The sequence below is a fragment of the Aythya ferina genome (assembly GCF_964211825.1).
Source record: "Aythya ferina genome assembly, chromosome: 8".
In the NCBI taxonomy this organism is placed as follows: domain Eukaryota; kingdom Metazoa; phylum Chordata; class Aves; order Anseriformes; family Anatidae; genus Aythya; species Aythya ferina.
This window is the reverse complement of record NC_140304.1, coordinates 33,527,038-33,541,237: the sequence shown is the minus strand read 5'-3', so window position 1 is coordinate 33,541,237 and position 14,200 is coordinate 33,527,038. Positions and strand designations below refer to the sequence as shown.

The 14,200-nt window shown below is 38.0% G+C and overlaps 1 protein-coding gene and 1 long non-coding RNA gene across 4 annotated transcripts in view; one reads left to right on the top strand and one right to left on the bottom strand.

Moving 5' to 3' along the window:
• Nucleotides 1-7,649, top strand: part of SLC44A5 (solute carrier family 44 member 5) — an 86,142-nt gene extending 78,493 nt beyond the window's left edge. For 2 of the 3 annotated variants that reach the window (XM_084527430.1, XM_084527431.1), the window contains exons 18-22: nucleotides 603-676; nucleotides 2,549-2,619; nucleotides 4,290-4,378; nucleotides 5,030-5,114; nucleotides 6,452-7,280. In XM_084527430.1, coding sequence (XP_084383556.1) covers nucleotides 603-676; nucleotides 2,549-2,619; nucleotides 4,290-4,378; nucleotides 5,030-5,114; nucleotides 6,452-6,609 — 477 coding nt within the window. In that variant the 3' untranslated portion in view covers nucleotides 6,610-7,280. Of the gene's footprint in view, nucleotides 1-602; nucleotides 677-2,548; nucleotides 2,620-4,289; nucleotides 4,379-5,029; nucleotides 5,115-6,451; nucleotides 7,281-7,453 lie in introns of those variants that run through there. The other variant, XM_084527432.1, reaches the window with a different exon arrangement.
• A 2,234-nt stretch (nucleotides 7,650-9,883) lies between these two features.
• Nucleotides 9,884-12,575, bottom strand: LOC311440465. The gene is made up of 2 exons (XR_014695433.1): nucleotides 12,386-12,575; nucleotides 9,884-10,743 (listed from the first exon to the last, which is right to left on the bottom strand). It is a non-coding gene; the product is annotated as an uncharacterized lncRNA (long non-coding RNA).
• Between the last annotated feature and the right edge of the window lie 1,625 nt (nucleotides 12,576-14,200).

The window sequence follows — 14,200 nt, the reverse complement described above, 5'->3', positions numbered from 1 at the left end:
TTTACAGTCGGCAAACTGACTGTACTAGAACCAGAAGAAGTTTTCTAGAATATCTTACCCTTGTGGACACTATTCCAGAAAGAAAAAATGTTTTTGTTCCTGTATAGCTTTAGCTGCTGTGCTTTATGCTGATGTAAATCTACTGACTTTGATACTGGTGTTGCTGATTTATTCTCAAGAACAGAGTCAGGTTTAAGTCAATATCTAAATGGGTCAACTCACTTTTGCTCTACAAGCACCTGTTCCTTTCCGCTGGCTATAAATCTTACATGGGTAACTAGCTAAGTGAGAAGAATCACTCAGCAAGTAGCATTTTTACTCTGCTTGGAAAACTAAGTACTGAATCTGCTGCCTGCAAGATCACAAGGGGTAGCATGCTCACAAACAGGTGATTTGGAGGGAAAAGATGGATGATATTCTGTTGCAGCTTGATGGGAAGCATCGATAGATAGCAGGTCATTGGGGGATTGTTCCTTTATGTTCATCTGAGTGTTCCATGGCCACAGATTAAAAAGAAGTATGCATTACATGTAACATGATTCTTAAATACAAAGAGGTATTCTGATTATTTAAAACACTTAACAACTACTATTGTTTTGCAGATTGCCATATATGGTAAAAACTTCTGCACCTCAGCAAAGGAGGCATTCTTTCTGCTCATGCGAAATGTGGTGAGGTAAGGGGCCATCTCTCAGTCCTTGGAAATGTCAGGATTCTCTGTATTGCATGCTGAAGACACAGCCTACTTCCTCTCCCAACCCTACTCCAATTATTAATGTAAGCTGGTTCTGTCCCATGACACGACCATCACTTCTAAAAGCCAGTGTGTAAGAGCAAGCTCTCTGGCACAGTAACCTTTACAAAGTTGATCTAATACAGCAGTTTTGTTTTGATTGCTTGTTTAAAATCCTAAGCACCCAATAGATTGTAATAGTGTCTCCAAGGAACTAATGGAGTCGCTGAGAGGAGATCTATGGGTATACAGCAATGCAATACTCATAATCTGTTGTTTGTGTTTCTTGAGTGTTTGTCCACTTGCTTTCTCTCAAAAAGGAAAACTGAAAGATCAAAGTCTATAGATTGCTCCAGAAAGCCTGGGGTGTTAAAATGTGGCAAGAAAGAAGAGGGACTCAAAAACAGTGTATTTAACATAACCAGATCTTCCCTGATGCTGGGAACTCCCCAGGTCTGTTTCCCCACTACCAAGACTGCTGCCAAACTCCCTGTTCTCACCAGTACTTTTCTTCATTGTTCTTGGCTGTTCCTGTAATACAGTGGGATCAAAAAAGAATGGGAGAAGAACTTGGAAGCAGGCCATATTGATGTCATAGCAGACAATCTAAGCAAGAGTCACAGTAAAACAGGTTAGGTAGTTTATTTAGTGAAGAACTGGGAGGAGGAGAGGAATGGAAGGGGATGCTGAAAGACAGCAAAATGGAAACAATGCTTAAGAAAAAGGAGGAAAAGATTGGAGATGTGATAATTGAGTACATATCAGAACAGTGCTGGCCACATTGTGTAGTGCTTGTGCAATAGGAAAGAGAAGCTGCATTTGTTTCCTCTCAGAACCACTGCTTCACTGTCCCTTGTGCTTCTGCTCTAATCAGTAAAAGCAACAACTAAAATATAGGGATATAATTTTACGGTTTTGAATAGAAATTTTTTTATCTTGTGTATTTTGCTTCTGTTGTTGAACTCTGACAGGCTAATTATGATTTGTTCTTTTTAATAGTTACAATGTTTATTTTTCACGGTAGTCAGTACTGTATACTGCAATCTGCATAGCATTCAGTGTAGTCATGAGACTGAGTATGCAAAGCTCATTTTCCATTCCATTATTTACCTGAAGTTTCTGGTAAGACAGGCTGGCAGGATTTCAGGCAGAAACTCCCTGCTGTTGCTTTCAGTGAAGGCTGCAGATTTACTGTCAATTTTTCTGTCTACCTCCATTCATTCATCTGTGACTGTCCCTCTGCTTTGCAGCCTCCTACCTTCAGTGTTGTACCATATCTTAAGATAGTTCTGTAGATTTGGCATGATCTGGAGTGATGAAATGTGGCCAGATGGGACCAAGTGAAAAGAGGACATACCAGCAATCTACACAAAAATTGCTTTTTGTTATGGTGTGTACTTTGCCTCTTCTGGGCTGGTTTATCTGTGACCCAAAAGAAAGATTGAAATAAAGATACATTTTTATTTTTATTTTTATTTTTATTTTTATTTTTATTTTTATTTTTATTTTTATTTTTATTTTTATTTTTATTTTTATATCATCAAGAGCAATGAACAGTTTCCAAGTACTGTGGCAGTGTTGCTGCATTAAGGCCTAATTCAACAAAAGGCTCAGTGTTTTTTTTTGCCTCACAGCATTAGGTTATAACAAAGTCCATATCAGTGTTGCTCTTCTGCATTGTTATCCTATCAGTCTGTTAAATCAGCAGTAAACAGCTTCTTGGCCACATTTTGTCAATTACCCATAGTTGTAAGGAAAAAGAATACGAATGTCCGGTTTGTGATGGTTATATATCATTTGTCTTTTGCTAAACAGAGTCGCAGTTCTGGACAAAGTCACAGACTTTCTTTTATTCCTGGGGAAAATTCTCGTTGCTGGTGGTGTAGGTAAGCTAATAATTTTTTTTTCCAAATTGTATGTTCTTATTTTCTGCTACCTACAAGTATGCCTCCCATATTCATATATGCTTAGTTAACAGTTGGAGGTTCTCCTTGGTCTGACTATTTGGGAAGCTGTTCCCATATCCAAAGATTTGCAAGATTGAACTGAAACAAATATATTTTTTCCCATTTTTTTCTCTGTATGGTCATAATAATATCAATTAGATGAAGAGGGTAGGATTAGATTACATATACGGAGGAAATTCTTTACTATGAGGGTGGTGAGGCACTGGGACAAGTAGCCCAGAGAAGTTGTGGATACCCCTTCTGTGGAAGTGTTCAAGGCCAGGCTGGATGGGGCTTTGAGCAATCTTGTTTAGTGGGAGGGTTTTAGTGTCCCTGCCCATGGCAGGGATGTTGGAACTAGAAGATCTTTAAGGTCCCTTCCAACCCAAACCATTCTATGATTCTGTGATTTCTGTAATTGCTTTTACTGTGTTTGCATGGGTTAGTAGCACAAGGACTTCTGCAGACAAAGCATCATAGCTGGATCAAATCAAATTCACATCCAGTAAGTCAGTCATAATCTGTTCTCCCTCCGTGAGAACTGAGCAAACTTGCACATGACATTCAGCTGGTACCAGACAGCACACATACAAGAGGAGATGGTACAGATCTGCAAGAGATGGGCCTGAAGCTCTGCTGTATAAAAGTCCATTCAAAAGAATGTCCAAGCTATAGGAATGAAATAGAATATTTCTAACATCTTCATAGAGTTTTCTTTGTTACCACAAAATATCAAAAAACATGTTTTGAAAATTTTGAAAATTGCTATGATAAAAAATAGATTTTTAAAAAATTTAAGCACTTTCAGAAATTCAAGTTGGCAGTATTTAATTACAGCTTTTCTAAAGTGTGACAGCAGTTTCAAAATATTGTTACACTAATATACATATTTTGTATTCTGTATACTTTAAAAAATTACTAATGAATGATATTTTTACTAGAAATGGAAAATTAATGCCAGGACCACATCTTTTTTTTTTTTTTTTTGTCATTACTGTTTTGTGACTTTCAAGATGGGGCAGCAAATTTGATTCGAAACATATTTTCTGAAATGCTAGCCATAAAATACTGAAATTCATTCATGTCTTCTTTCTCTTTAAGATGTAGTGGATTTAAATCTTTTTGTCTGTTTCTGTTTTAAATGCATTGTTCTCTTCTAAATTTATTATTCTGTTTATCAATAGCATTGTCATTTCTCTTTTTAATCTGAAATAGTTAAGTATTTCTTCAAGCAATGAAATCTAAAGCAGCAGGAATTTGCTCTCTTTCTTCCTTATTTTAGAAAAATCCACCTGGTGGTCTTAGTTATTATTCCATTCTATCGTCTTTTTCATCATTATTTATTAAATCCAGTAGAACGATGAAATAAACCAATTGATTAAAGTCATTTTGGGCCCATGGATATCTTTACAGTAATTGATTCATTTACATCTATCTCTCTCCTGTTCAGAATACAGATCCAGGAGATAGTATGGAGGAATAAATTGTTTACAAGCTCTTGTAAAAACCAGCCTTGGATCTACTGTCTGTTGTTTTTTTCTCATCCATTCTTTAGCTGTTAGAAAATCAGAGTAGCCCTAGGAATCACTAACCTTTTGTGCTTCTTGCAGGTGTTCTTGCATTCTTTTTCTTCACACAGAGAATACCAATCTTTGCACAGGAAGCACCAGCATTAAATTACTACTGGGTACCATTGTTGGTAAGACAACTGTCTAATCCTCTGAACACTGCAGGCAACCTGAGGTGCTCAGACGAGACAGGGCATGTTCTGGTAACAGCTCCTGTCATGCTCTCAGTGACATACTACCCACTGAAGTGAGGAGTGAACTGCTATACTCTACTCCTCTGGGTCCTTCAGGCAGAAGTATCACTGCAATGACTCTGCACCTTCAGAGAAATTAGTTTTCACATCTGCTTTGCTCAGACTTTCCAGATAGCAAAGGCTGGTGGTGAGGCACCAATGACAGGGGGGGATTATAATGAAAAAGGTCTGTGATGTGTGTCTTTCTCCTTGTAGCCCTCACAGACTCTGGAACAACTCCAGGATGAGTCATTCTTTAGAATAATATCTTGAAGGAGTTCAGAATGTTCTTGGCATATAATTTCTGTTGGAGTTGAAATGGCTCCAATTTGGCAGCTGAAAAACTGGTGGCTACTGCATGTTAGGATACAGCGTCTTGAACATGTAATACCTTTTCACATCAGTAGTAACATCTGATAGAATTATGGAGCTGCAATTAATTCTACCAAAATTTGCTTAGCAGACTAGGCTTCTAATTTGTGTTAATACTGCCATATTGATGACAAACTAACATTTGGGGTTTTATTGTGCTTTGTTTTTTTTTTGTAGACTGTCATTATTGGCTCCTACCTTGTTGCACACGGGTTCTTCAGCGTCTATGCAATGTGTGTCGATACGCTTTTCCTCTGCTTTTGTAAGTACTGAGTTTTGTTTCACTAATATCTGAAAGCATTCTGTGGCACTCTCAAAGGGACTACTGTTCAATTTTTCCAGTCAGAGAATACTAAAATCACAGAATCACAGAATCATCTTAAAAGAAATCAGTTGATCTCAAATTAGGATGTAATTATAAGAAGAGGATATACTTCTTACAGAACACATTCCATTTTCTAGACTTAGAGGATTAAAGAAATAAACATACTAATTTATGCGATGAAAGTCATTCTGGTAGGTCCAAGTGAAAGTTACGTGACAGTGATTGTTCTCACAACTGACAAATTATTACGTACTAAGGGAATACTGAAACAGTAACAGTCTTATCATATCCACAGCGATCACTGAGGTAAAATAAACATGATAACACTGATTCTCCTCTTACAGTAGCATATATTCCTCTGAATCATAACCATATTTAAACACTCACCTTCTTAACTCTGCTTCTCTAGGAACTAAAGTTAGGATAAATTCTGGAGATACCGGGGTGTCAATCGCAGGAACAAAATCAGTCAGAAACATTTTTTTGGCATCCTAATATGCAGCTTTACCGCTATAAATAGAAAGAATAGCCTACTGTAGAGTATCTGTATTTCACTTCTTACCTCTCTGAAAATTTAGAAGTGTTCCCACCAAACAAAGCAAGGAATCATGATGATTTTTTCTAGTCTATAAGGTGGTTACATCAATTGCAAGGCAAGTGAGAAATCTGGACACGTGTGTTCATGTATTGCCATCTGTGCAGGATACTGACAATTATACTTGGGTGTTAAGAATAAAGATACAAATGGATTATGTTTGAGTGCTACAATGGCACCTGAGTCTCAGTCTTGACTTCTGTAGAGTTGTAGTAATGGCTGCATTTTCTGAAGGAATCAGAGCCAAATAATTCAGTCACATTGTTGATTTCACATCAATAGGTAGCTAAGCACCACTCCAATGGAGGACAGAGACAGGGGTGGAAAATATGATGAAAAAATATGATGAAAAGAAACTAATAAAATATGATGAAAAAAAGCTAATGGGTTGAGGTAAGGACAGGGAGATCACTCACCAAGTACCGTCACAGGCAAAAACAGACTTGACTTGTGAAAGATGGAGTATATCATCACTTAATAACAGAGCAGAGCAGTAAGAATTAAAAGTGAAATAAAAGCATCTTCCTCCACCCCTCTCCTTCTTCCCTGGCTCAGCTTCACTATTCATTCTTCTACCTCTTCCCCCCAGGTGGTGCAGGAGAATGGGGAATGGGGATTGTGGTCAGGCTGAAATAATACTTTGTCATATACTGAACTGTCAAGGTGACTCTCTTCCCAGGCTCCAATGTGGAGTCCCTCCCATGGGATGCCAGCCTTCCCAAACTGATCCTGCATGGGCTTCCTACAAACAGCAGCTCTTCAAGAACTGCTCCAATATGGATCTATACTACAGGGTCCATCATTCAGGAGCAAACTGCTCCAACACAGCTCCCATGAGATCATCTGCTCCTATGTTGGCTCTCGCTGGGCCACAGCCTCCTTCAGACCAGATCCATTTGCTCCATCGTGAGCTCCTCCATGGGCTGCAGTGTGGAGATCTGCTCCGCCATGCACTGAAACAGGTTGCCCACAGAATCTGTGGATGCCTAGTCCCTGAAGTTGTTCAAGGTCAGGTTGAATGGGTCTCTGGGCAACCTGATCCAGTGGGTGGCATCCCTGCCCATGGCAGGGAGGGGTTGAAACTAGATGATCTTTAAGGTCCTTTAAAAAATAAAAAGGTCCCTTAAAAGTAGTTATGTGCCCATCTCATTATTTTAGTTTCATATTCTGTTTTACTTCCCATGCTTCCGTTTTGTACTGGACAGTAGGAAATCCTATATGATATTGTGCACTCACGGCATCAGGTTTTCAAACGAATTTCATCTTAATGAAGAAGGGTCCAATTTTAAAAAGTGCTTAAATCCAAGTTTCCCTTTAGGACAAAATGTCAGGCTGCTTTAGGAAAACTGGCCACCAGTGTGTAAATATGAGTGTTCCTGAAAATTTCCACTTATAATGCCAAAACAAAGAAATGGAGAATAAAAAGGATATATTGCTGTAATTTTAAAATGGTTAAATGTGTGTGTCTTTGCTTTGTGTAAAATAAATTCTGGCTTGAGAAAACAGAATTTTTTGGTGTCCTTCAGCAATTTAACGCTACAACTAAATTGCCTTGAGATTTTTTTTAAATGTTGGTTCTTTTGCTGTCTCACTTCAACTCTCTCTCTCTCTCTTGTGTGTGTGTTTGCATTTGTTTGCACTGCTGTTTGCTGCTTTGGCTGCTTTTGCTGTGTAAATTCAGGTGAAGACCTGGAAAGAAATGATGGATCTACAGCAAAACCCTACTTCATGTCAGCTAGCCTTCACCGAATTCTAGGGAAGAAGGAACTGAGCCCTAAGAAGGCAGTAGGATAACATACAGTAAACCTCAACATCAAAACAGTATCAATTTTAATCAAAATATGTATAAAAGGCACAAGTAAAAACAGTACATGATGCTTCTGGTTAATGGGTGATTCTTTTTTCCTTTTGCTTACATCTAAAAAAAAATCAGCAACATTGGTAATATTTAACTAATTTAAACACTTAAGCTTGTGAAACAAGGCCACGTTTTAGTTTATAGAGTGCCTATGAAAAGGAAAATGTAAATTTGAAGCTTTTCTAAGTCTATAATAATGTTTTAATAACTTTTGTAACACAAGTTGCTGCCTTAGATGACAGCAGTTTTGATAAGATTTCTTTTTATAAGTGTATATTTGTAAAAGATATTCAGGCAATTTTTTGAAAGCACTACAATGTAACCTAATTAGCCATAAAAAGATAGTTTGAGACTCTCTGGTTAACCAGGAGATGCTACTAAATTTGTAAATATGGTGCTATGATTGTATTTTTTTGTACATGCTGGTTTTCAGATATTTAAACTGTGATTATACATGCATTAATGATGCCCTACACTGAAATATGTAGTAATATTTTAGTCATATCCATGACTATTTTAAGAAATGATAGTATCATGTAGTCCCACTGAAGGAAATTGGAGAAGACTACAGTTGGTACTGATTTAAGTGAAGTTTTCTATGAGTAGTACTTAAAAGATGATATAATTGAGAAATGGTCTTTTAGTGCTTAAAAAAAAGTGAATTGTGGTTCACAGAAAAGGGATTTCATCTGGTCCCAGGTAGTGAATGTATCATTTCTAGCTGTTGTGTAAGAGGGAGGTGCTTGTACTATCCCCTATCTTTACTCGAACTCTGATTATGTTCTACATTATGAAGACATTGAGCTGCACTGAAAGGAAAACCAAATTCAGACTTTTTTTTTTTTTTTTTACTTGAAGGAAAGTCTTAGCTCTGTTATGTACACAAGGAACTTCATTGCATTTGCCCAGCTGACAAAGGCTTCTTAGTAGGCATTGCAATGACCATGTGGATTCTAAGAGCCAAGTGTGCTCTTTCTGCACACTTTTCTCTAAGCTTTCGGTGGCTCACTCAGTAAGATGTGAAGGTAAGACATTGAACTTGAGTCTTACATGATACAGGATTAATTAGCTACCAAAAGATGCTCCAAAAGATTCAGTGCTCCAGAAGATTATTGGTTATTAGAACAAAATCTTTTCAAAAAAATCACATTAACATTCTGTTCAGGTCTATGAACCTCCCTTTAGTAGAACTATCACTGAGGTTAGTAACATCTTTGTTCATAGAATTAGTCTTACGCTCTCTCTGAATACTTTTCGACTTTGTTACTGCCATGAGCTGAGCTGGAAATGTTCTAACTTAATCTCGTAACTACCCAAGGAAACGACTATATTCAGGTGTGCTCCTAGTTTTCATGGTTTCCCCAGTACTGAATAAGGTATTCCATAACAGTCCACTTACCAGGACTGTCATGTGGCATACTTCTCCTAAATCTATGACAGGAATTCAGCTGCTGGAAATAGTTTTCCAGCCCAAGGAGTCCTTTGGTGTCATAAAGAGAAAGGCAAATTCTTTTCCAGATTATTTGAATTCAAATTTCTGGGGAAATTTATCAACAATACACATTCCAAAATGATTTTGCTCCCTGACTTATGGCTCTGACTGTCCTTCATGCAACAGATTTGAGGTTAAATTAATGTACAAATGATTACCACCCATCTTCTTGAAGTCATGGACATGATAGGATCTTGAAATCCTGTGAATGGAGGTAAAAGTGACAGGATGCTTCTATGCATTCTCTTATCCAGCTTCCACTGTATCTCTTTCCCCTGAAGCAGAAATGAGTGTTTCATTTTTGAACTTAAATAATGTAAACTAAAGACATAGTTTCAAACACAGCTAATGACTGTGGGAACCTTCAGTTTTTGAGAACCCCACTTGAGATACCATAAATTTACAGAAACGGCTGAGAAACATAGCTTCAGAAAATAGACTAGTGGTTTTCACTGACGTTATCATTCCTTTCTCATCACATGTGTGGCAATGAATATACAACCCCCCATTGTTCTAATCATGTCTGAGAATTACATCAATAACTTTATGAGGCATGTGTCACCAGTCCATGATTAGATAAGCTGCTGGTCTGTGATTATGGTCCATGCACTAATTATTATCATTTTTGACCTACCATGTAATTAGTTTGCAGCTGAAGCGGCTGCATTAAGTGATCTATATTTCTCTACTGGACTCCAATGTCTTACTGGGATCTCAGCTGAAAAAGTGTATTTCTGAATACAGTATGCTTTTTTATCATATGAATGTAATCATAGAGTTTATTAGGAATAAAACATAAAAGAAATAGTGTACAGTTATTTAATTAGAAGACTTTTGTAACAAACCTATGCATTTACTAAAGGAATTTCTAAAAGTGAAAGTTATAAATTGCATTATTATTTATATACAGTAAATATATGTGTGTGTATAAATTGTTCCACTCACTATTTTGTGAAAATTAATTATTTAGAATGTAAATGATCATCATTTATGAGAATAAAATTTAAAAGCCATTTTCTTAACGATATAGTTAAGAGAACTGTGAAAATACAAAGCAATACCATGCAAATTTTGTAATCAATAAACTGAGTAAATAAATCATAATAATTCAATAGTAAAATTGGCTTCTTAAAATAAAATGCTATTAATGAATTAAGTAGAAAATAATGCAAGTATTTACTTGGAAAAAAAAAAAGTTTTAAGACGAGGTTATAATAATGGTTCCCAACGAATCCTGTGGGACAGTGTCTGAAGACTTCCACCATGGGTACTAGTAGACTGGTGGCCATGTTTTTGGATTTGGACATTTACCTTTTTAGTATAAAATTTAGAATTCCATTCTTCACTTTAAAGTGGAACACGTGGCTACATACAACACAGTAAAGTATGTTATATAGTCTTTGATCCTCAGCCCATGGAAGTCAGTGATAAAATTTCTACAAGGCATGGGCCAGCCTTGTATAGTGAGGCTGGTTATTATTCTGTGTGTACAGTCCAGTAAGTGGCAAAATTTAAGGAACTGACAGCCTGGATCTCGTGGTCCTGTGGTTTGCAAGGGCCTCAGCAGGTGGTGGTGGGTCTTCTGTGGTCCTGCCCAGCTATTGACTAGGTGATTCTCCTCCTAGGGAAAGAGTTACAAAGACAGGATGGCTCTTCAGAAAGACCCTTTTACATTAATATTTTTTTTTTTTTTTTGTGGCTCTTGAACAAGCAGAATGTAGAAACCAAGAGACAGGAGAAAATATCCACTGTCATATCCACGCAATCATGTTTGCTTTAGTTATGGTTTGATTCACTGTGTCTCCTTGTGACACATTAATGGACGGCTTTTATTTGCATGTATTATACCAAAGTTTTAATGTCAAGCCTTCAAATTTTGTAAAAAACAAACAAACAAAAACAAACAAAAACAAAAACAACAAAAATGCAACTCAAAAAAAAAAGTAAAGAAAAAAGTAAAATGGAATTATTTTTCATACTGAGGTTTTTTTTCCAAGTATTATTCAGCAGTTGATTATTGTGAATTGGGTGTTATAAGGATGCTGAATAGTCTTTCAAACATTACTATTTAAAAGTATGAAATATTTTGTTATTGCCTGTTCTGTAGTAGAACAGTAAACTGAATTGGCAGACACAATTTCAAGCTTATTTTGGAACAGTCAATAAGTAGTCTAAAGATTGGTTATCACAGAAGTGACTATGAGGAGCAGACTGTCTTCTGTAATGTAGAATGTCTCCCTTTGACCAATTGCAGGTCTCTCAGCCTGGACAACTGTATCCTCTTTGACAAAGTGCCTTAACTGGCTATTATTTTACCTGGCTTATATTTTTAGGTCTATTCACATCACATAAACTACACAACAGAAAAGGCTAGCTAGAAAACACATGCTCTCTTTATTTGAATTTAACTGATAAAAAAAATTAATTGCAGAAAAAAATATGAGGCATATTTAGCCTGCATAATGCAGCATACGCAATTTTCCTGTTGCTGTCATCAGATCATGGAAGTATACTGTGTGGTCCAGGAGAAAGTATATGACAATTGTGGTGTTGCAAATAATTAATTAGAAACAATGTAAGACTGTTCCAGTTTTAGTAGTAGATTTTTTATACCTTTAATTTATGGTATAATGAACTTCTGGGTATGGCCCATTCTGCTTTCAGTTACAATGATCTTACTCATTGTCCTTGTGTAACTGCAGGGAGAACTGGGCTATTGCTACTTAGACGAATAAAAAAGCTAGCAAATACTATCCTACTGTAATACATCTATTTGTATGTTCCCAAGCATAAAATTCATTCTCCATTTTAAGAATGATAATTTGTTGTTCTGGAAGCGTTTTATAAATTATTCCAAATTTTTTAACTTTTTATACAGGCGATTTTTGAGGTAATAAGTAATTTGTACTGTGCTGTAATCAAATAAGAAATATAAATGTTTCTTCGTGTATATGATTACTATTACTACTACTATTAAAATTGTTTGTTACAGAAAGTCCACAAGCATTTGTCCCACATATAGAGTTGTAAAATCACAAAAAGTCTATTTAAGGTTTAAGAAATGGAAGGGAGGTTACTGTGTGTTTCACTAATTAATGTGATTGTTAAGGTTATATTATTATCTTGCCAAAACCAAATTAACATGAGCACATGACAGTTTGAGCTCTAAAACCTGTTTGCTTCTGCTATGCAGAAATAGGAACCTATTGTTTAAATACCTTTGGTAACTAAAGCGTTTAATATTTAATTTTGTTGTTACTCACTGTTTTACAGCTCTTGGGGATTGTTCTAATAAAGATTTAGATACAAAGCAGAGTACGCCTGTTTTATGAGAAGCGCTGTGCAAGGCAGGGCGCTGGTCCCGCTTCAGCCGCCAGCAGGGTATCACCGGCCCGCAGAGCAGCGGCGGGAGAGCCCGGCCCGGCCCGGCGCGGCGCGGCGCGGAGCGGAGCGGGGGGGAACGCCCCGGGCTGCGCTGCGAGCGCGTCGCGGGCAGCCGGAGGCGGGGGGGCGGGCGGCCACAAGCGACCGGCGAAGCGGAGGCGCCGCAGGGAGCGGCCTCGGGGCGCTGGGCACGCTCGGCGCTGCGGTGACTGCCTCTGAGGGTGGGAGTCGCGTCCTGCGGCGGGGGGAGGCCACACTCCGCTGCGCCTTAAGGCGTGGAAATTCTTAATGCGATTTGTAAAGGCTTGGGGGTCGTTTGTTCTGTTTATGATTTACATTTTTTTGAACCGCAGAAGAATAATACATGACTTTTTAGCTGTACCTGTTTTGAAATCTTGTTTTACCAGACAAGACAAAGTTTAAATCAGCCAAATTCACACCTTGTAATTTGATAGAACTCTTTTTTTGGGGGGGTTTAGCAGACTCACTGAAAGCCATGTTTTTCTGCTGTCATTGTGTGACGTCCACAAAACTTTTATCATGTGCAATGGGTTGACTGAGCCCCTTAGCTTGCACAGGAAATACTGCCGTAGGTGTTGAAATCACAGATGTAGCTGTAGCAAGCCAGAAGTGCTAGTCTCACCAGTGGCCCAGTGCCACAAATAGGGGAAAAGGGGCAGTGTCTCTCTGCCTGCAGTACATTTTTCTGTCTGACGGGAAAAAAATGAAATAATGAAATGAAATGAAATGAAATGAAATAATAAAATGTAATAGCATTTCAGAGATGAGGATGGATTTCAGCAGAGGCAGCACAGCAGTACTGGAGCAGTTATTTGGAGCCAGGACAAAAGCAGAACTTGAGCTCAAGGTTAATAATTAAGGTATGGATGGTAAGTCATTCCATATGTGTGGAGTCTTTTCTGAGGATGCTTCTGGCCTTGAGCTATCAGCGCAATGAAATTGCAAGATGAAGTTTTTGAATTAGTACAAAAAAAAAGATATGATGACAACTGGGCATGGCTGTCATCTCATTCAGAGTGGCAACTGCTATGGTAGGAGACAGAGATGCCTCAGTGGAGAAAGCATGGCTATCTGTTTGGGATTCAGTGACTGAATGGCAAATAGATACATTCAGCAGATTCATGGGGTACACAAGAAGGTTTTATTTCAGAATTGCAGCATGTCATTTAAGGCTAAACAATCAATGTATTAGGCTTACACCGGAGGATGCTACTGCTTAGAGAAAGCTAAACGCTGTCATTTTAGTTGGTGGGTTTTTGTTGTGCAGTCGGCAATCTCGTTGATCAGTGGCCACAGCAGGAGAGCAGTGCTTCTTGTACAGCACAGCTTGCAGCAGCACTGCAATGTTTTGCTGTGCACGAGTCTCAAGATTTCTGTGCCTCAGGAAGTGGATGTTTACCAGTGACAGCTGCTGGAAAAGTAAAATTTAAGTGGTGACAAGGTAAATAGCATACAGAGAGGCAAATGGATCAGCCCTGCAGGTTTGGATGTGGTCAAGTTTATTCCCAACTAGGGACTGAAAGCATGGCATTGCTAGTCAGTCGAGGGAGGTGATTGTCCCGCTCTACTCTGTGCTGGTGCGGCCTCACCTCGAGTACTGTGCACAGTTCTGGGCATCACAGTACAAAAAGGACTTGAAACTGTTGGAGAGAAGGGCAACGAAGATGGTGAAG